Raw genomic sequence first — 22,489 nt, 5'->3', positions numbered from 1 at the left:
AAAGTATATTTTATAATTTATTGATATTGATTGGCCAGATTGTTATTTTTGTTTACATTTTGCAAATTAAGTGTTTTTGTAGTTCAATCGCACCAGAAATATAAATATGTATGTTTAATGCAAAGTAAGCTATGTTCAGTTAATAGTGATATTCTTACAAATCTACCCTCGCTAAAAACATGAATAGAGTCTCTCAACAGCTGTTTAATGCCAGTGTTACCGATATCCAGAGAGTTCGTGGCCAGCTGAGGCAAGAACGAACCAGTGAATCAATGAACCATTCGCTCCAGTACAACAAAAATAGTTATTCATACTTTAAGTACGAGCGACGCCCGACAACATTTGAGGGCCTCTTTCTTAAAATACTGCGGTAGAGACAATTGGTTACTTGCTTTTACCGGTCAGCAAAAGTGAACGCTGCCGCCGCTTCCGCTACGCTGACAACCCTTTCTGCTTCCCTCACCCTCGCTCCCACTCTTGTTGTTTAAGAACTGCTGCTGCTGCTTGTAAACAAAAATATTGCAAAATCTGAATGTAAAAAGTGTGCAACCTGAGGCCGGAAGTTAACCAAATGATAGCGCAGAGCTGAGGCGTATAAAATGGACAATAAGAAGGACATTTACAACTTGTGGGTGCAGTACACAACCAAGGTAAGCTTTAGCTACGGAAATATAGCTCCTACGTGCTTCCATCGACCTGCTGATGCGGGTGTTGAGGGCGTGTTTCTGTTATTAATCGCAAATACACACATATTTAAAATTATTTTTGTGTACGATATGCATCTAATGCAGTTTAATGTATGCGTTGAAGATTTGTAACGTATGTAATATATCCTGCCTATTATATAATCAAAGTAACGCTTGCTTGCTTATAAGCCTCCGCTTTTCTCATTTGTGGTTCTCCCTTTTTAATATTTTCTGCGTACAGAATGACGAGACGTACTTTCGGGAATTCGTAGCGCGTTTTGTCGCCATTTGGCGCAGTCAGTTGCAACTGGACTTCCAGGCCACAGATTGTCCATTATGGAATGAAGTGCAAACGGATAGTGGCCCACATCTGGGAAGGCTGCCCGATGAGCTACTGCCGGCCATTGGAAAGTTTATTATAGTGGCACGAGACGGCTGTGAAAGGGTAAGATACATAGTATGGTTAAGAAGTGTTGCTCATGAGGTTTCCTTTGCCGTAGGATACGCTGAAGGAAGAGGCCATTGAAGAGGTCGCAATTCTAATTGACTGCCTAGTTATTGTGTGCCGACACTTTGACAACATTTTGTCCATTATTACATATGAGTATAAACCGAATCTAATCGCTATACTCAGTGGGGTTTTCAAGGCAGTAAGTAAGCTATTTTCATCTGGATGCCACTCTTTATCTATTGTTTGCGATTACAGCAAATGGAACAACAAAAAGCTTCTGCTGCTATGACTCATTTGTTTGGCAGTTTTTCAATGTTTCTCGAGGTAATGTACGATCCCTACCTAACGTGGCGTAGTTTCTTGCGTGGCATAATCGCAGACTACAGTCGCTTATCGTATAAGCCACATGCGGTGCACGTCGAGATCGTGCCATTTATATATGGTAAGAATGTTTTAATTATGTACTTCAATTGCTATTAAGTTGTTCTTCTCCGTTTGTAGACTGTTTTCAGAACGAAGCGTTGCTCAAATTTGCCGATATCGGTGAAAGTCTGCTGCATGTGCTTGGCGCAGTTATTTGTGGATCGCAGGTATTATCATGCTGTAATGTGTTGGCTACAGCTGTAACAATAGTATAGTTTTGTTATTAATCATTTAATTTTTCTTTCTGTATGTATGTACCTTATGCATCGAATACCTAAGTTTGTATATCATGCAAGCATCAAACATGTAATATCAATCTACTTCATCTCATTGTTTAATGTGACGCGCTTTCGTTCCCATTTTGTAAACTTGTAATCACTAAAGTGCCTTCTATTGAATATGTATAAACCAAATTACAGAAAACTATAAATTCGACTTCGACAAATACTACTAACGTTATAACTTCTTCAAATGCCCTTTCTGTTGGTGATGGGCTACTTTTAAGCTGTGATAACTTGGTGAGTGGTAAATGCTTTGTATGTATTTAGTCGTCTGTCGCAATGCCAAGATCATATTTCTTTGTTGATGTCCTGTTAATGTCATGTTATCTGTCCTAATAGCTAACTAATATTGCATTTCCCCTCATATAGCGCAATGGCATGCGTGCCATTTGCCCAGCGACGGTGTCGATCATCATGCGAATATTGGAACAGTGGGAGTGTGCGGGCAGCTTACGGTCAGTGGCCCTGCACTGTTACGCACTGATGGTTATCGTATTGCAGAAATCTAGTCCTGAAGAAGTATGTCAATTAGTCCATAAGTTAATAACAACACTTACATTTTTATTGGATTTCTTTTACAGCGCCAAATAGATCTAGTTACCTTAATCCAACATTATTGTGATGTGCTGCGGAAGTTGCTGGCGACGACAAACTTTGACAGCGGAGTGGCAAACTTTGAAATTGCCAGCGACAGCGAAACTAGCGATGTGACCATTGATATGAATGCGCTATCAGCAACAGTGGGAACAATGCATATATTCCTGGGAGATGCGTCCAATGAGGCCATTGTGTGCGACGCAATCAATGAAACTAGCCTATTGGATTTACTGGTCAGCATACCCAAGCTCATCAAGCAGTGGCACATCTCACACACCACTGTATTGTGTAGCACAGTGAACGCACTGGCTGCCATATCAACGTGCTCGCCACGCACAGCTGATCAAATGCAGACAGGCAGTAGAATTGACAAGGTGTTTCGCAGCATACGTGACCTGGGTCCGCCACCTGAGAGTCTGTTGGACTCGTGCATTGGACTGGGTTACAGCGCAAAGAACCATATTTTGGTGCTGCCCGAAGTTATATTGCAGATGCTGGATTGGCTGCCTGAGCTACATGAGCCTGAACAGACGCATGTCAGTGCACTTGTTCTTAAAGCATGCACAGACAATTACGGAACGTAAGTATTTGAACTCCATGCCAAAATATGTATGCATGTACATGTAAAACTTAATTTCTTATTTCATGTTGCAGCAAAAACATTGCTTGTGGCAGCCGCGTTATCAAAGCGGCCTGTACTTGCCTCTTGCGATACGACGTACTTAGCGAAGCGGCCATACAGAATATAATCAGGCTTATTGAAGAATTGAGTAAGGTTAGCATTGTGCCCGTTGAGCTGAAGTGCATATTTGCACTACTGCGTCAAGGCTCGAAATTTGCACAAAGCAAACAGTTACAACAGGTTAGATTATAACTTATAAAAAATACATATATGCTGTGATTATGAAGACAATATAATCCTGACAGACCCTAGTCGTGATATCGCTGCAAAGCTTGCGGAACGCCAACTCATGCTCGCAATATTTCACCATTGAACGACCACACGATGGCATCGTAGTGCCTGATATAAGAAACTGGACAATTTCTGGCTCCTATGGCTTCATATTTCACATACTTGTGAGGTTCAACGAACAAAGCTCTGACAAATTAGCGACTAGAGAGCAGCACAACTACCGACGCATGTTACTCAAGTAAGTTAAGACTTCCCCTTTCTTATATTCGTTTTCACGTGGGTGTGCTTCAGCCTGCAGACCGGTGGAGGTTGTGGGTTTGAGGTTTTTGTGCAGCCCAATGGAAATGTTGTTGTTGCTGCACTCACCAAACGCGAGTATCTCACATCGGCCATAACTACAAAGACATTGCTAGATGGACAGTGGCATTATCTAACAGTTGCCATAACGCCACCAAAAAGACCATTCTCGTATAGCCAGATAAACATCTACGTTGACTTTGTGCAAAAGCTAAGCGCCACACTGAAAGTGCAGGCTGTAAATGAAGTAAGTGATTAAAAAACAATATTTATTAGTTAGTTCTAGAAATTACTAATAAAACAATGTATTACAGCCATTTACCTTTTGCTCAATTGGTTCAATGGCCGCACCAACCAGACAAAGTGAAGGAACGCATGCAGCAGGTACCATGCCGCGTTCCTCTTCACAGGAAACTGGACACAGTTACAAGGGCATGCTACCCAGTCTGCTGGAGAGAACACTGTCCACGAATGTGAGTGGCATAAAGAAAATAAAGATTAATTTCTGGGTTAATCAATGTCTGTTGCTTTTAGGTTTCCAACTACTTCACGTTGCCTATGCGTACACAGACGACATTTGATCCAAATGTTAAGAACTTTCCGATTGGCATGCAGGACACTGTCTTCGGCGAGCGGTCTTGCTTGCAGGGACATATCGGTGGTGTGCTGTTGGCCGACCCGACTACCAATTTGAAAACCATATTTGATGCCGGAATGAATTTCAGCTCAATCTTCTCACAAGACAATGATCTGCTTGAGCTTACCTCGCGTTTTGTGTTTTGCTATGCGCCTGGTGCCTATTGGAACGGTTATTGTCAGGATCTGATACCAGGTGGAAGGTTTCCTGGTCGTGTTCACGCCCAGTCCTGTAAGGTCGTCAAAATACAGGACACTATTAACAGCATCGGTGGCATCAATGCAATCCTACCCATACTCCATAGGTTGGTAAAGGAACAACCCGACATTACCATATCATTCGATGAGTCGGAACGACAAGCATCGCCCAGTTCGACAGAGGCGCTAAAGACGCCCTCGGCAGAAGAGTTCACCGACTGGGAAATGCTCTCTTCCAATTCGTACACCGAATGGAAGATGATACAGAGCCCCTTGGCCAGTTTCCTGTGCTTTCTGCGCTATTTGGTTCACGAGCACGACAACAATCAGGAACATTTGCTGAACAGCGAATGCCTTGGCATTATCGGCACCATGTTGCAAAAATGTCCACCAACGCTTTTCGATGTAAACTCCTTGATGGCAACGCATCTGCTAATGGAATCCCTGCAGGCACACAAATCCATCGGCACTCACAATGGCTTATTGTTGGATGCGCTTTATGCGCACATTGTCTTTAATTTCGCCATCTGGTCCCGCCTGCATTTTAACATAACTCTTGCCCATGCGCAGTATCTCAGCGCCATGATCAAGAACGATCGGAAATTCTTTCGCAAGCGCTACGGAGTCCAATATGTGCTAGATGTTGTGCGTCAATACTACAGTACCCCCGACAATGTAACGAGCGACGATGCCAAGACCATACGCGCTACCTTATTTAGCATTGTCCGGTTCTATTTACAAAAGGATGTCAATATCAAGGAGGTGAATGCAATGATTGCCTTCCTAGCATCAGTGCGTGCAGAGCCAGTACTCGTCGAGTTTTTGGAAATGATGACGTTCTTTGTGCGAATTAAAAATTGCAAGGATCAAATGATACTATTGCTGCACGAGCCGCAGACCGCGAACCTTTTGTACAATATGTTTGTGGACAAATGCTACACAGCTGAGATTCAAGAAGCCGTCGTCCGGGTAAGTTGTTTAACTACCAACATAGCTTTAACTTGTACTCAAATACGCTTTATTTTAGTTTATCAGCAGTCTGTTATCAACGTCGCGTGTTCAACAGAAGTACAAACAGGTATTGCGCCTATATGATCAGAGCAGTGATCAGAGCATGTTTCCGGGCTTCTTCTCATTTATTACGCCCATGTCCCTAAGCTCTACCATATTATTTCACATGGCAGACGAGATGCTTGGCGCGCAGCCGGACTATGCCGGCCTCATGTTTTTGGTCTACCATGTCAGCAGCTGTGACCTGCAAGTAAAGCTGGAGATCGCAAAGCGGCTGTTACAAACGACTTTTGTCAAACAGCATGCCACGGTCGCAATAGCTAAACAAACAGGATGGCAGGAATCCATAGCGCGGTTGCTGATTCGTAAACCCATTACTAGCACACAACCTGACGAAGAGAAACGTCGAAGCTTTGGAATAAACATGGACGTACTTTTGGAGGACAATTCGAGTTTCTTGGCACAAGCTGATCTAATAACATTTTCTGATCAAGAAATAAGCCTAGCTCAGCTGCAACAGCAGCAGCAGGACGATCAAAATGAGAGTGGCCTTATGCTAAATGAAATTCAGGCTAGCGTTTCCGAGGCTGCCACGGTAATTGAAAGCGAAATTAAGGGTAAGTTATCCCGGTTCCACTTTAACGACTGTAATGCCCATTGTTATACTGCTTTCAGAACTGGCCGAATCTGTTTCAGGCGCTGTGGTGGAGAACGTGAATAGTGTATTTTCGGTTATACGACAAACCACACACGACATACAGGACACCTTCGAGTCGCTGACCTTGGGAACTTCCACAGAAACTGATGTCTCGGTAAGACAAATAAAACTCCAAAGGAAATTTCAAGCTCAGATACCATCTAAAGAGAGGAACCTGTCCGAAGTCCAAATTTGACAATTATGAGTCATGGCGCCTTGGGGCATGTTGTATTCTGAACCGTCTTGAAATTGAATGAAGAATTATTGTATATCCTCCCTCAAACCTCTTCTGTTTTTTAGAATGTATCTCTGCAGCGTACGGAATCAGTCAGCTCCGAAAGCTCCACACAATCACCGGCACTGGCAAAAATAAACGATTCGATGGAGGTTAAATTGCAAAAACTTGTATTATCTAAGCCTCAGAAATAATTACCGTTTTTTTTTTCGCAGAGCACCTCAGCCTTTGATTTTGTGGCCGATGGTGATGTTGATACCGAAGAACAGTTAGTTTATCTTGTATCCAACACGCTATTCAATATATTTTGGCGTGGTATTGGTAACGATCATCCGCAGTGCTGGAAAGAACGTGGTCAAGTTCTGGGCTGCATAAATTTGCTGGCTTTAAATAATGAACTGATCACCTCACATTTATCGCTACGTCTGCGCATATTGGAGATGGCCGTGCAGGCGTCGCTCTTCGATCTCTCCGAGCATGGAAGCCAAACTTTGATTAATCAGGAAGTACGTTTGGCAATAATTTTATGTAATCATTGGTTTCATTATTCAATTTTGTTGCTAAGAATGCATCGCATATTTTACGGATGGTATACGAGCTCGTTGTTCTGGGATCTAATGAAGACGAGTCGAAGAAATGTTCGACCAAATTGCTGGATGGTGTGTTAGCTTTACTGGATGCTTTGATGATATTCCAACAGGGCTCATCAGATGATTGGTCGGATATGATTCGCCTTTGCCTTGGCCTATTACTGAAGTGCTCACTCCACCCTAATCCCGGCATTGTTGCTATGGCTACTGCCAAACTTCATGCGATACTGCAAAGTCGATCAACAGATGATCCAAATGAGCTATCCTACCTCTTATACAGCATTAACAAAGCGCTTGACAATGCTATCGAAGGTAAGTTTGATCGTTAATTAAAAATTTCGTTATCAGCCAATAACAAATTCTACTTTCAGTCGGTAATCCTGAGGAGTATTCATTCCTCATGCCAGTGATGAAGGCGTTATTAGAAAAATGTCGCTCCCCTTTCAGTCTAGATGTGAATCTGCCAGACTTACCATCAACATCGTCTGGGCCAGTTTTCTTCAATGACTTTCAAATGTATAGTACCAGTAAAAAGTGGAGAGTATTTATCGAAAGAGTGGTAAGTATTACATAGTTTTGTTTATCTGGGGATTTATAAAATGTTTTTTATTTTCAAAACACAATCGATTGGGAATTTGAATTTTTTATTTAAAAATACTCTTTACTTAACGCATACGATTATAAAAGTCTCATAAGGTTCTAATACAGTTTATGATTTTTTGGCAAGAATTGATGGAGTACATTGAGCTTCCGCTCAATTTTCTTGTCGTTGTGCGGGCTCTTAAAGTAAGTCGTATCAAACACGCTTTTCGTGGTTTGCCTAGGGAACTCAGTCACCGCCCCGGTGGAACGATAAGCAACGGATCCACGTCCATGATTTGGCCGTGGTCCATGTGCCCCGTGCGTATTTAGTTGCTGCTGGTAGGTGGGGGGCGCAATCGTACCATCGTAATAGCTCTTTGAGTGTGACTTTTGAATAGACACAATGGATGAGGCGGTATGATCGGTTTGTGGAGTGTTAGCAACATCCCGATTTGTCTGAGTTGTGCGATACCGAGAGGAGGCTCGTTGTCGGCCACGACTAGCTGTACGGGTTGAAGGTGCCGGCGTACTAGTTATAATCGTCGGAACAAAAGCCGTACTTGCCGTAGTCCGCACGCGCATTGGATTCCATGGCCCCCCTCGAATGCCTGCTAATGGAGCTGGTGTAGTAGATGTTGTAGTCACGTAATTGACCAACTTTCGTTTATGCTCAACGTAATGAGATTCGTTCGTGTCGGCATCCTTCCCATAGCTGTGCTCTGTCTCGAAGGCTTCTTGTAGCTCCGGAACATCTAGTGTGTGTTTTGTGGGCACTACAGCAGAAGAAGGAGGGCCGCGCACCCTCTTACGCTTGTGCCGCTGATGGGGCGCTACTCCTTTTGTGCTTTGCTTAGAACTGCCTGCAGGATGTGCATCTGGGGTGCTAACTTGAACTTCATTTAGGCTGTGTTCTGGAGTAAGGCCTTCGTTGGAGTTTTGACCTTGCTCTAGTATTGGTGGATACGACTCCTGTTCATCCTTGTTGGACGCCTCAAAAGGTATTGGGTCATAAATAGGCACTTCATAGCTGGATTTGGGGAAATCGAAACTCGGAAATTTGTGGTTTGGATTCAACGGTAGTTCCTGTGAGGGTGGCGCGTAGTCTTCGTGGGGATAGTTCGGAGCGGACGGTTGCGGTTCTGGGTAGCTCTGAACAGGTGGCTGTGGTTGGGCATATGTGGAAGGATGTTTGGGCAGCTCTACATACGAATCGCCATGTGCATGTGGTGGCTGGAAATTTTGTCCATACTGTGGACTATTAGCTTGGAAGGATGTGTTAATTTCATAAGCTGGTGGAGAATGCGAAATCTCGTAATTTGTGTTTTGAGTCGGCTCGGGGGCAGGTGGTTCAGCAAAGTGATGGTAACCTGTATTTGGTATTTTGGGTTCATAGATCATCGCATAGTCATCGAGAGGTGCGTCCGCATGGGTGAACGCTGGCGCATGCACAGATCCTACTGGACCCGTTGGAACTCCATACCGAGTAGATGGAATGTTCTGCGAGGCTGGTGGTGGCAGATATGGTGGTGCCTGATAATGTTGTGTTACGAATGACTCCGGTTTTTCATAGCTACCGAAACTCGGACTGTGCTGCACTGGTGGAATGCCGTACTTTTGATGAGGAGTGTGATCATAGGAACTCTTCGGCGGGGACTCGTGACCTGTTTCAAAACTATACTCTAGACTGGGAAACTTATGCGCACCATACAGATCTTCATGATTATAAAAATCCAAGTCCATCGATTGACCCTCATAACTGGATGGATCTATTCTAAAGTCACTTCCATCGAACTTTATGTGTTGAAAATCGTCAATGGAGAAACTAGGCCCTGCACTATGTGTTGGTAAGCTGGGCTTATAATAGGATATGGGCTCGCCGTGTTTAAAGTTCGGTGGTCCATACTTGATTTTGGGCGCCTTGATACGGCGCCGCAACTTGGAGCGTTTTGTAGTCCGCGTCGAGTGTTTGAGCAGTGCATATGGGGGCTGTCGTCGATACCTGCTTCTTACCAGCTTTGAAGCTGTGGGTAGCTCTTCTGAAGCTTGCAGATCCCCAGCCCCCTTCAAATGGCTGGCCTCGTGTGGTGCAGTATCAGATTCCGTTACATTGGAGCCTTGCGCCGATAGCAGGAGTGCAAGCTGCAATGGAGAGAGGCATCACGTCAATATGTAACCAAATGATCTGACATTGTGGCATTTAATTAAGCAATTTATGTCACGAACTACTACTGGCGCATTAAATAACAGCGTCAGCTTTCTCCAACAGTAAAACAATAACAAGAAACTTGAATTTTGCAACTCTTTTGAGGGTTATGGACCTTTGACTTTTAGCAGCGCCACGAAAACATTGCTTGGCGTCGGCAGTTCGCTTGGGGAGCCAGCGGTAAGACACGCACATACATACATGCATACATGCACATACGATACCTGGTCGTACATATACAATTATTGATATTGTACAACCTATTGCACATTCGCATGTGCTTCCGTCTAAATATGTAATGCACGAGCCTTAATAGGCTCCCGTAATTGGCAAGCTCAAACAACCCACCATTGCGACTTCAAGTGCGATTGCAACTGTGACGTCGCCTGGCAGTGTGGCATGCAACAATGAGTACGCCACGGCTGCACGCAACCGCGTCGACTTGGGAGACAACAGTCACAAACAGGCAGATACAGCAGATGGGACGGCTTGAATGTGTGTGTGGTTGTTTGGCAGCTACTACATGGCTTTGGGTAAACGGCTTAAACTTAAAGCGGAAAGCATTGAACCTGAACGAGAGCCACCAAGGCAGGTTCAGTGGGAATCTATTGCAATGTGATTTGTATTTGCTGTTGCGGCTTTTTCTGGCTCTGATGGTAGTCGCGACAACTATCGGAAAATTGCTCTAAATCCTTGTTCTTATTAACAAGGTTGTGTGGAATTATCCAGAAATTAAGTTAAATTTACCAGGCCCGTCTGTTAGTTTCACGTGTGTACGAGTATGTATATAAAAGGAAAACTTTACAAATGGGTGTCTACACGAAAGCAACAAATTTGTAAGAACTCAGTTCAGTACAAATAATACCCCCTATTTTTTTTCGAGCCTAATGCATTGCGCTGACACATTTTATAATGACTACGACACTAAGCGCTAGATCGGGCTATTTCCAAACAAATTTCTTGTTCAAATTTATGTTTAGGGTTCCTTTATGCTTTCATCCGCTTACAATTAAACACTAGATCCCATAACGAAAATAAAGTTGTCGTCAGATCTGACTATGTACTATACCGCCACAATGATTGATGCTTTGATATTCACATATTCTTAAGTATGTATATTTTATTTCATCTTTTCACTTGTCTTTTTTTCCGGCTGGGTATTATTTGTAATTATAAGGATATTTTCACAAGGTAGACGTTAAGAAATCGCATTGCACATTTTAGTCAGCCTTGTCATCTTTAATTTACATTCATAACCATTTCAAAGCTGCTTTAACTCAATTGAAATTATCACTTTTTGCGTAAACACTTAATCTCATCTCGATATGGTCAAGCATTATAAGTCTTGAAGTGAATAATGACTCCTCTACAATTTTGCGAATTGTATTTTATTATAGTGCTTGAAAAGAAAGTATTCTTTTTATTTTGCATCGCATTGAGAATTTGTTTATTGAGCGTACTACGTTGAGAATTTTTTTTATGTACAAGTATATAGTAGTACATACATATGTACGTATATATAGTACTTATAAGTATTGGTAATTCGTTGTATTGTAACTGGCCCGTTCTATATTAATCGAATTTCGAGAAGTTTCTGTTGCACCATTGATTGATTTTCCAAAGGAAATATATACATATGTGCGTAGTTTATTATTTAATAACTTACAAATAAAGCACACCAGCAAAAGAAATTGCACATAATTTATGTGAAATAATAAAAACGAATACCGATATCAACAGCAGCAATATGGAAAACTTTCATTGAAACGTTTGGCGTTTTCCAAGCTCTTAGTCGATATATTAGTTGAAGGCATGCGCGCACTCGTTCACGACTTGTTGGACTTTCTTTCGGCGACTGAGCGTGCTCCAAGAAAGTCGTCTTGTTTTGTTGTTTGATTGCGAAGTCACAGCCACAGCCAATGATTGTGGCTGGAACCAGTCGAAAGACAAAACGCGCCGCGTTGACGCCGCAATCTGAGACACGGCCCCCACTAAGGGTGGCCCAAAGATGTTTACTAGAAATCTGGTTATATGTGCCCAGTGCCTTGGAACTATCGTTTCTTTGTACGCGTTTGCAACTTGCGAAGCGTAGATATCAACGGGTGGTGCTTTCGGCCCAAGACGATGGCACGCCAACCTCATTAATCAGCTGTAACTTATGTAACCGGCTCGAAACTAAAGCTCAATAGCAATAGCAAACAAAGAACCCACAACACGGATGCTTCGTTAAATTGCATATTAGGCATGAGATGCGCAATGAGTTGACTCGAGAAAAGATACAGCGCTGTATTATTAGATTAAGCCCGTATTCAGGAAAAACTAGTTTTCAGATGAGCTCTTTGCGTTTGCCAACCAATTTACACTTACCAGGCTCCCAGTACACCACGCATTTTGCAGTTTAAAGAAAAGGAAAACAACGGCTTCCTGTAGCTTCGATTCATGCATAATGCACATTGAACTTGAACTTGGAGACGTGACTGCGCGCTTCTGCGAGTCGCACGAAGAGCGTTCGAGCGAAACACAAAGACGCAGTGTCTGGCTGATGCATCTGGCACTAGTTCAAGTGTTTACTCTTTGCACCTCTCTCTGTTTCTGTTCAGATAATGAAAGTGAAAACGTTATGTAAATGAGCCGAATATTACACACTCTACCATCTTGTGGCTGCATAACCTCTACCCAAAATTGAGAAATTGTTTAGGAGTTCTTATGCATGACTGTATTTATGAGAAGCCGATTTAACCATGTATAACCATCTTTATGTCTAGATAAATGCCATCTGCTCGAAAACTGTTACAGCTACAGACTTCTTTAGAGCCTGACAAAGTGCACGTATTTTTCTTTCTTTTTTTTTACATAGCTTTGGTAATTCAAGGAAGTTTTGTTCAAAGCTATTTAAGCTATACGTATGTAGGTCGAATGATTCAAAAACGTAATGACAATATAGAACAATTTCATCACACGTCCTGTAAGCGCCAATAAACAGTACGCAGAAGTTTAGTTTTTATGAAAAATATTGTTCTTTAGTTTAGTTAAGTTATGAGACTTGTTTTTGTGTACTAGTTTTTTCTACATACAACTTATCCCACTATAGGACCAACATATGAAAGGAGAGAAGCTAGTTATTTACAGATAGGGCCGCCAAGTTAAGTTAAGTTATGAGACTTATTTTTCTGTACTAGTTTTTTCTACATAGAACTTATCCCACTATTGGACCAACATATGAAAGGAGAGAAGCTAGTTATTTACAGATAGGGCCGCCAAGAAAACTATAAACCCAATAATTGTTCGCGAGCTATACTATATGTCGTGTTTTTCATGCAATGTTCTTGTTTTTCTTGTAGGTTAAGCCACTCTATGATCGTTATCAACGTGAAATCGAGCTGAACTTGTGGGAGCCCATCAATCGTTTCTGGGCCGAATGCTATGAAGCATGCAAAGCAGCCTCAATGCAGCGCGCTAATTACCAGGCGGCCAATCGACGCGTCTTCCAAGTAAGTCGGTCAAAAACAAGAAAACAACAAGAAACTGGCAAAAGTATAAATAAAAAATACTTTTTAGGAAAAAATCTACAGGCACTGGAAACGACGGCAGGTCGAGGAGATGACTCGTCTTAATTCAGAAGCACTGCACCAGAAAACGTTGGACAGTCATATACGGATGAAATGGAAAATCGCCAAACGATATCTGTATGGACCGCGCGGTCCCTGGTTTATGGGGTAAGTCTATCACTAAGCAAAACTTTTTATTTGCTGTGACGCGTTGCACAATTGTTTAAAATGCTGCATTTTAATTACCTGAGACAATTGCAAACGTAACGTTCACTTACATGTGCGTGGTGCCGGACACTTAAACATTACCAGGCATGCGCAAAGTGTATTTCTGCCTCGCTCTAGCGTTAATTTCGCTTTGAAATGCAAGCAAATAAGTATATATTATTCATTAGTGTGGCAGAGGCATCATCGTCAACGTCAGCAACAACAACAGCAATGGGAGCTGTTGTTTAGTCGTTTGTTGCCGTGGGCTCTTTAATGCGACGCCCCGCCAGCTACCCGTAGTGTCTACCGCTTTCGCCATTATCTTCGACCCACCGACAAAGCGCCACTCATGCCCAGTGTGATTAACATAACAATTTAATTTTATTGAATCATCAAAACGCCTAATGTCGAATGCAACAAAAGGCAGTTATGCAATTGAAAATGTAACAAATTTATAATTTTTTGTTTTAAGTTGTGTGTGCGTTTCTATGTTTATTATGCACATAATTGGATTTGTCTATACAGTACGAGTGTGTTCGAGTGGTTCCGTAAAAGCGGTCTTCCACGAATACCCACAAAACGGCAGAGAAATGCTGTTTAATTTATATGTTCACCAACAAAATTGATGAGCTATTCAGATTGCATATGAATTGGCCTAAAAAACAAACAAATTTATTATGAACAAATTTTTGTGCTTGCAATTTTTGACAATATATTGTAAAATACACAAATTTATTCGTGAAATCCCTGATCATAAGTCCACAAGTTAGATGGCGTTCTAAGAATTTGTTGAATTGCAGTTTTGAATGTTTTTTCAATTATTTTCAATAAATGTTCAATATGTCGAACGAAAATTCATTTAGAAGTACGAGCGAGCCTATGGATTTAAACCAGGGACCGCATGATTATTTTGTTTTTTTTTTTTAACGAAATAATCATTCACTTATAGTAACATAGCGAAGAATTTACCAATATCATTTTTCTATTGCAACAACTTGAGGTTTATTTTAGACAATCAAATTAATTTAAAAGAATAATCATTATTTGTTTGCTCAAAAAATAATGATTATTAATTAAGTTGAAAAGTAAAACTCTACATTAATCATTATAGGGGGAGCGAATGAATAAGATTAAAACTAATCATGCTTTGTAATTATACCCTGTACCCAAAGGGTACAAGGGTATATTAGTTTTGTGCGAGTGCACATGGAACACACAGAAGGAGGCTTGGTAGACCCCACAAAGTATATATATTCTTGATCAGCATGACAAGCCGAGTCGATATAGCCATGTCCGTCTGTCTGTCCGTCTGTCTGTCTGTATGAACGCAAGGATCTCCGAAAGTATAAGAGCTAGAACAACCAAACTTGGTATACAGATTCTCCTGAGACCGAGAAAGGACGAGTTTGTTCATTTTTTCTGATCCACCCCCCCACTCCCCCCTATTAACGATTTTCTATAACTCCCGTAATTCTTGGAATTTTGAACTAATTTGGTAGACACATCCAGTTAGTAATTATATATCCGTATACCAAGTTTCATTATGATAGAATGATCGGAAAGAAAGTTATAGCCATATAACCAGGCCCAATGCACACATACATACATATGTGCAAGTACACAAACACGCATAAGGCACGATTCTGATGGAAATGTAAATGTATGTATGCATGCATGGAATATTTTACATTTAATTAGTTAATATTTAGTTAATTAATTAAATTAATTTAGTTAATTAATTAAATTAAATTAATTAATTAATTTAATTACTTTTTTGTGCGGTGGTACAGGGTATTTAAGAGTTGAGCCTGCTCGACTTTAGCATTCCTTTCTTGTTTTTATAATAACACTTATAACGATTACAGTCCTTGACTTCTACTCCTTGCTCCCAGGGTCGCCAAGTAAATATACATACTCGTAAATGTATTTGTAACTACTTCTGTTAAATTAAACCTGTTTATGGCTTAGGGAAATATTAATATAAAGTTAGTTATTCAAGCTGTTATTCTGATGACATTTTTATACTAAATACATAGTGTGTGAGGTCTGCCACGCCACCATCTGTATGTAACATTCAGCATAAGCTAGTATTCCTTTTTACCCCCCTTTGGGCATAAATATATAGTCTACATTAGGAATCGCCTCATGGGTCTCTACGAGCGAACTGAATATTTTTAGAATCTTCTTTTATTTCCGTTGAGTCCCAAAATGAACACATAATGAACGTTTAAAAAATATTCTTAACAGTAAATAGTTAAATTTCATGACATGTTCTTGCATGTTTAGGGATTTTTTAGAAACTGATGTAGATGAACTAAATTAGTTGGGCAAAAAATCAGATTTATTGCTCCGCTTGCTTTAACGACTGACAATTTGGTTCATTTTTGCTGCAACCAACGTAGACAATAGTTGTGGCGATTTCTGCAATATCTATACGCGCCTAGAATTACGCAGTTGGGCTGGGTGCGTGCCTCGCTCTGGGCCTTGAACGATTAAGTTGAACTGCATTGACAGCCAAAGTTCTAAAGCTGTTCGCCAACTATCCAACGCGTTTTTGCTAACGTCTAAGGTCATCTGGCTCACGGCAAGACCAGATGCCGTCACTATCGTCGAATTAAAGTGCATGTTGGATAGGTTTAATTACTTAGAATGAATTTGTGTACGCAAATAAACATTTAATTCGAATGCCAAGAAGTCGTTCAAGTTTGTGGCATGTGCATAAATTATTTTTAATTATCTTATCCGCTTCAGTTTAAGCTTAAACACCTAATTGCAGAAGAAAGGGCTTCATCATCACGCCAAAGAATATTATTAAATAGATCGACCGATTTTCATTTTGCTCCCCACTTATAAGTAATACATAGCTCGACGGGAAATGAAAAAAAAAAAAACACTAATAGTGTTACCATTTTGTAGTTACGGTATTTTGCTTTTTAAATGTGGGTTATTTCGGTTATTGTTGATTTATAATAAATGGAAAACAAGAAGAAATTACTTCTGCACAGCTTGATTAAAATATTAATAAAATCTGTTCTGGAATGAACAGATGTAAGAGATTTAAAGAAAGTGAGGAAATAATTTCTTCTGCATGCCTGATTAAAAAATGTTATTAAATATGTTCTGGAAGGAACTTGTATAAGAGATTTGACGAAATTGTAACGAGGGTATATAAATGAAATATACTTACATCAACGTCTGCATAGATCGACCAATGAAAATTGTTGTTGTGCACTATTGTCGGCAAAAGGAATTTTAAAAAATATTCATGTGAATTTGTGCAAATCCTCTTTTCATTTATTGCAACAATTATTTATGTACATACAATCGCAATTAAATAATAAAAATTGTAAGTGTAATTAGGTAAAAGTATTTATCGCGGTCAAACAGCCTTACAAATAATAAGACAAGAAACAAAAATGAAAGGCGTGGAAATGGTTTTAGATGAGAGGACGTGAAACCCAGGTCAAGACCAGCATTGGGCCCACATTGGTTTAGTTCCATCACCCGAAACATCGGCTGGAGACCAGGGGGAAGGTGAATGAATTCATATGTAGATTTCGCTTTCATTTGAACTAATACTAATACAACTATCATCTACGATCGACCCATGCGTAGCGGTCAACACCAGGAGCGACCAGCACCGCTACGGCATGTGGAGGATAAGTTCGCGATGTGTCCTTTGATGGCAGCGTCATGGGTTCGGTTCGGCAATGTCGGTTGGCGGCAAATATTCGTCAAAAGCGGTTGGTCTGCATCGTGGCTAAAGGATTGACTTAGTGATACGCCAGAGGCGAGAGAGCGGGAAGCCTTGCAAGCCCGGGGTAAGCAGGCGCCAGTGCCGGTCCCAAGCCATGTGGCAAAACTGGTCCCAGGGCGGGAAGCTTGGCAACCACAGGACCGTGCAGCAGTGGAGCAGGAGCCAGAACCTTAGCCACAGGCGCAACAGCCTTAACGACTGCGCCCTCGCGATGCACAACAGCGTTGAAACCATGCACCGGATCAGCCGTGTACTCCACAATGCGGCGGGTGCCATCGGCTTCGATCAAAGAATAGGCACCCTGGACCACGTCTCCACTGCGTGTCTCCTGCTGACTCTTCACATCGCCCGTTGAACCATCCTGCAAAGTCAATCAGATTAATGAGCTGGTCGTTGAATTGATTTGAATTTGTAATACTCACATGCACATCGTAGCTGAAACTATATTGTGGATTCGGATCGTATGGCTCGGGAGCAGCTACCTTGGCAACAGCTAGTGGGGCAGCAATTTTGGTCAGCGCAGGATAAACTGGCGCCGCAATTTTAGCCAATGGCGCTCCCAATGCTGGCAGCGCAGGATAAGCTGGTAATCCCGGCAATCCGGGCAGTGCAAGTCCGTGTCCGGGATATGCGAGTCCAGGTCCGGGGACCACGACACCCACGGCCATCGCCACCAGGGCGCTAAAGACCAGAATCACCTTTTGTGCCATTGTTTTTGGTTAGCGGTTGGTTGCGTTTGTTGCTGCTGGCTGGCTGGCTGCTTGGTTTGACAAATGAATTCACTCTGTGGTTCTGTGCCAGGCCGACAATTGCTTTTTATAGCCGCGCCCCAGCAGCCGCACCAGCGACGCACTAAATCTGCAGGCCGCCCGCTCGCCTTACACGCGCAGCCACCTAAAACTATTTATGCAAAAACAAAAACGAAAAACGAAAAACTAAAAAGTGCGCATGCGTGTCTCTAATTTATATACATACGTATGCATGTATGTAAGTGTATATGTTTATACTTACCTCAACAATAACAACAACATCAAGAATATCGAAAATAATTCATTTTTCGCCGTTGCGTCGCGTCGCGTCGCCCATGGCAGATGCAGACGTAGACGCAAGGCAATCGAGCTAGGCCGCAGAGCAGCGAGTCATGCCACGCATGCGCACAGCAGCAGCAGCAGCGGCAGCGGCAGCTTAGGAGGCGAGCAGTGACCGACCGAAAGTGCATGCCACGCATGTGTGGCCTACCCATGGCTTGTGTTGTGCCTGTTTGGACACAGATCAGGGCGGCTGGTGGCTGCTGGCTGGCGGCTCCTAGACAAACGTATAGTGGACAAACCAAAACTGGTCCCCACGCCGGCTGCGACTTTTAGGCTCTGCGGCAAGCGGATTCGTTGTGACAAAAAAGTTCAATTCGAAAGCGCTTTGGGCCAGGCGATGTCAGGTGTGTGTGCTTGTGTGTGTGTGTGTGTTTGCGCTTGTGTGTGTGTTTGTGTATGTTTTGGCGCAGGCGCACGCACCCAGTTGCCAGCGTCGCTGATTGTTGAAAGGTGTGTGCAGCAAAACTGGCGTATGCGTCTAGGCAGGCAGCAGCCAGCAGCCTTCAGGCCGTCACCATAACTGGCACAAAACTGTGCCGCTCCCAACGCACGGTGTCAATCCCCCGACCCACCGACCAACAACCTGGCAATTGCCGCTGCACCAATATTTTTTGCCATTGGAACAATTTTGCCCATTATCACTAATTTTCAATGCGCTCCAACGCTTGTTAACCTAACCAATCGTTGATGCAGTTGAAGTCGACGCTAACGTCGCTGTTGCCGTTGGAGTTGGCGTCGTTACTGCCTACATCGACGCAGACGCAGACGGAGACGAAGACATGTGAGCTTTTGCGTAATCCAAAATTGTATCTCGTGCCGACTTTTACTTTCAATTAAGCTATTGAACATTTTCCATTTGGTTCTGAGACAAGAGAGTACAATTTGGTTAAAATTGTATAAATTTCAAGCCATTATAACATATTATAACTAATGGCTGAAACTAAAGTCAGTCCTAAAGAGCCTTAAATTCCTTACCGTTCGATTCCAGAATCGTTAACAAATTTCAAACTCAATTAGGTATCTTTGGCGAATTGAATATATGCATGTATTCCGATTTACGACCTCGTATTGATCTATACAACAGACAATAACTTATCTACAAGCTAAGATCAGCGTTTCAACAGCTGCACCAACTGACTAGAAAACACGGCCAATTAGCGGCGGTGCGGGCACAGCGGCCACAGCCGGCCGTGGTGCAACCACAGGCACTGGTCCGCGCTGCACAACCGCATTGAAGCCGTTAATCGGATCGGCGGTGTAGAAGACAGTACGCAATGAGCCATCGGCATCTACAACAGAATAGGAACCCTTGACTATATCGCCATCTCGTACTTCCTGTTGGCTTTTGCTGTCGCCGGTGAGCGCATCCTGAACATTATACGCGAAGGCGTACTGTGGATGCGGATCAATCTCCGTGTTCACGGGCACTGGAACTGCCGCCAGCGGAGCGGGTGCCAACACAGCGCACTCGATTATGGCAAACAGTGCGCAACTGACAACTAATATCTGTTTAGATGTGGATAAGAGACGCCGCTTAGTCCTTGTCGTGCCTTTTCAAGTGCAGGATCTTACCTTAAACAGGGCCATTGCTGCGATCGGGCTGATATTCAATTCGGAAGAAGCTAAGTGGGTGCTACTGCTCCAGCAAGTTACGTTTAACTGTCTATAAAGGCCCCGCGTTCACCGTTATAAACGTTTTGGATACCATCGCCAGTGTCATGTAAGCTGAGGCAACAGTTGCCAAAAATGAGCCAACCTCGCCTCGGTGATGTAAGGCTACTGCCGAACTGTTTGGAACCTGGTTTAATTGCATTCATCGAAATTTCCCAATAAACGTGCCAACAGTCCCCCTATTTTAAGTGTGGCCCACTATCCAACCGATTACTCAATCCCATCACTCCCTTCCGCCCACATTGGCGGTGACAAATATGACTTATGGGTGGACATTAGTGTATGGAAAACGTGATCAGATTAAATAAATGTCTGCTTCTATGGTGCGTATTGAGGTAATGACTGGGACTACCTCAATACCGATGAAGTTATTCAGATGTACGTGTGACTACACTGCATATTCCGAGAACGCTTCTCAAGCAGTCGCTGCGTTATCAGCGCTCATAGAGGAGGCAAAACGAAGAATAAATCAAGAGAGAAGCTCGACAGTGAAATACCCTGTACCCAGGAAAACTCCCGACACTGAGTTATACAGGGTGCGCCATCTTTTATGTCGGTATGTAAATATTGAATAACTTTGTCATTAGTGAACCGATTGACTTGAGTAGACCAGTGTTGAAAACCTCAGTTCGAGAAATTGTACAGAACCAAATTAAATAAAAATAACTCATACAAGTACTTGAAAATCGGTTGTTTATTTTCAAAGATATTCAATGTTCACATACCGACATAAAAGATGGCTAACCCTGTATGCGCCTCTACCAGATGCAAAAAGAAGCAGAAGAGCGAAGGGCGTAGTACTGGGGTGAAGTTGTTTCGCTAATAACTTTTCTTAGAATTAACCGATTTCAAATTTAAAACAAAAGTATAAAATTATAAATAAATTGCCTGTGGAAAATTTAGTTGTCTAGCTTTTGAAATGTGGAAAGTATTGTAGCCTGGAGAGAGCAGGAAAATCCAAAGATTAAAATAAATTCATATAGACTAGGAGTGTCTATATACCAACTTTGGTTATTGTGCGCTCACCCGTTTTCGAAGTCGAGGCGATCATTCAGACGGACAGATGGACGGACATGCGGACGGACATGACGAGATCGATTTCTCTCGTCTTGTTGATTCAGAATTTATGTGTATACTTTATGGCGTCAGAGATGCTCTGTTCTGCCTGTTACATACTGTGCACAAATCTAATATACCCATTTTACCCTACGGGTACAGGGTATAAAAACAGAGCTAACTAATAGCATATGAAAATTGTGGACAATATTGATGAAGTGAAACTGAATGGTTGTATTGGAATGATTTCATTTGAGTTAATTTTTTTTTATGGTGAGGGGAGGCTTTATAATTATTCATCATAATTATTCATGATTGTTGGCTAACGTAAATATGGCTTGAAAAGAATGGATAGTAAATTGTTATTGCTGGAACAGAGCTTCAAAATCGAAAAATAAATATAAGTTAGTTTACATTTCCGAATGCCCCGTTAGGATCCTAATTACAGTTGCTATTTGTTTACCGAAAAGCTTACCGATCCATGCGATTTTGTGGGCGGCCACGTTTTACCACAAAAAGGGAATTAGGAGAGTCTAGGTCGATTTATCTCGTCATGTGGATTAAGGATGTACAAGTTAATACTTTATGGGGTCGGCGATGCCTTCTTCTACAATAACAAATACTATTTGTGCAACACAGTACATAGCTAACAAAATAAAACTGTCTGCTCACTTTAAAATACCGTTTCCCGTTGAACTTGTAGGAACGTGTTGCTAAATACTACTACAGCAATCCGAAATGCTTCTAGCCAAACCATGAATTTTAGCCATATCGATATTATACATAGTTATTGGTCCAAGAAACGATTAATTATGCCGATATCACTGCTTTCCTATCATTTAAAAAAAGAACAATATAAACTTGTGTTTTGTTTGGGAATAAAGAGAGTCTGCATACCAATTGTAGAGCAGTAGTTACCGTTTCATGCAGGCGAACTGTCTTGGCTCTATCGATTTCTCATGCTGGTTAAGAGAATATGTATACTTCATGGGGTCAGAGATGCTGCTTCCTCCTGTTCGTAATGTAACCTTTTTAGCCTTCGGGTACTTCCGATAACAATTTTTTTTAACTGCCAAACTAGAAACACGTTAGACTGGCCTCGTACATATTTATACCCTGTACCCAAAGGGTAAAAGGGTATATTAGTGCGAGTGTACATGGAACACACAAAAGGAGGCGTGGCAGACCCCACGAAGTATATATATTCTTGATCAGGATAACAAGCCGACTCTGTCTGTATGAACGCAAGAATCTCAGAAAGTATAAGAGCTAGAATAATCAAACTTGGTATCCAGATTCTCCTGAGCCCGAGAAAAGACGAGTTTGTTCATTTTTTCTGATCCACCCCCCCTCCCACTC

The 22,489-nt window shown here is 42.1% G+C and overlaps 3 protein-coding genes across 4 annotated transcripts in view; 1 reads left to right on the top strand and 2 right to left on the bottom strand.

The window, feature by feature from the left end:
- The first annotated feature begins 426 nt into the window (after nt 1-426).
- The window catches only part of LOC115628394 (neurobeachin-like protein 1), a 39,803-nt gene continuing 17,740 nt past the window's right edge, over nt 427-22,489 (top strand). The window contains exons 1-21 of one of the 2 annotated variants that reach the window (XM_030524480.1): nt 427-650; nt 928-1,131; nt 1,187-1,336; nt 1,393-1,579; nt 1,639-1,727; nt 1,980-2,078; nt 2,211-2,360; nt 2,423-3,018; nt 3,093-3,300; nt 3,366-3,589; nt 3,643-3,895; nt 3,963-4,121; nt 4,183-5,451; nt 5,510-6,110; nt 6,169-6,305; nt 6,491-6,577; nt 6,641-6,931; nt 6,991-7,327; nt 7,387-7,574; nt 13,142-13,291; nt 13,359-13,516. In XM_030524480.1, the coding sequence (XP_030380340.1) occupies nt 600-650; nt 928-1,131; nt 1,187-1,336; nt 1,393-1,579; nt 1,639-1,727; nt 1,980-2,078; nt 2,211-2,360; nt 2,423-3,018; nt 3,093-3,300; nt 3,366-3,589; nt 3,643-3,895; nt 3,963-4,121; nt 4,183-5,451; nt 5,510-6,110; nt 6,169-6,305; nt 6,491-6,577; nt 6,641-6,931; nt 6,991-7,327; nt 7,387-7,574; nt 13,142-13,291; nt 13,359-13,516 (5,588 nt within the window). In that variant the 5' untranslated portion in view covers nt 427-599. The remainder of the gene's footprint in view (nt 651-927; nt 1,132-1,186; nt 1,337-1,392; nt 1,580-1,638; nt 1,728-1,979; nt 2,079-2,210; nt 2,361-2,422; nt 3,019-3,092; nt 3,301-3,365; nt 3,590-3,642; nt 3,896-3,962; nt 4,122-4,182; nt 5,452-5,509; nt 6,111-6,168; nt 6,306-6,490; nt 6,578-6,640; nt 6,932-6,990; nt 7,328-7,386; nt 7,575-13,141; nt 13,292-13,358; nt 13,517-22,489) is intronic. The other variant, XM_030524481.1, reaches the window with a different exon arrangement.
- LOC115628395 (larval cuticle protein A2B) lies at nt 17,329-18,022 on the bottom strand. The gene is made up of 2 exons (XM_030524483.1): nt 17,735-18,022; nt 17,329-17,673 (listed from the first exon to the last, which is right to left on the bottom strand). The coding sequence occupies exons 1-2, from the start codon at nt 18,020-18,022 to the stop codon at nt 17,329-17,331; spliced, it is 633 nt and encodes a 210-aa protein (XP_030380343.1).
- On the bottom strand, nt 19,541-19,990 carry LOC115628403 (larval cuticle protein A2B). The gene is made up of 2 exons (XM_030524491.1): nt 19,976-19,990; nt 19,541-19,909 (listed from the first exon to the last, which is right to left on the bottom strand). The coding sequence occupies exons 1-2, from the start codon at nt 19,988-19,990 to the stop codon at nt 19,541-19,543; spliced, it is 384 nt and encodes a 127-aa protein (XP_030380351.1).

The sequence above is a fragment of the Scaptodrosophila lebanonensis genome, unplaced genomic scaffold, assembly GCF_003285725.1.
Source record: "Scaptodrosophila lebanonensis strain 11010-0011.00,11010-0021.00 unplaced genomic scaffold, SlebRS2 tig00000113-arrow-arrow-pilon, whole genome shotgun sequence".
Taxonomy (NCBI): Eukaryota; Metazoa; Arthropoda; class Insecta; order Diptera; family Drosophilidae; genus Scaptodrosophila; species Scaptodrosophila lebanonensis.
Note: the sequence above shows the minus strand (reverse complement) of the source record. Positions and strands in the feature narration are given on the sequence as shown.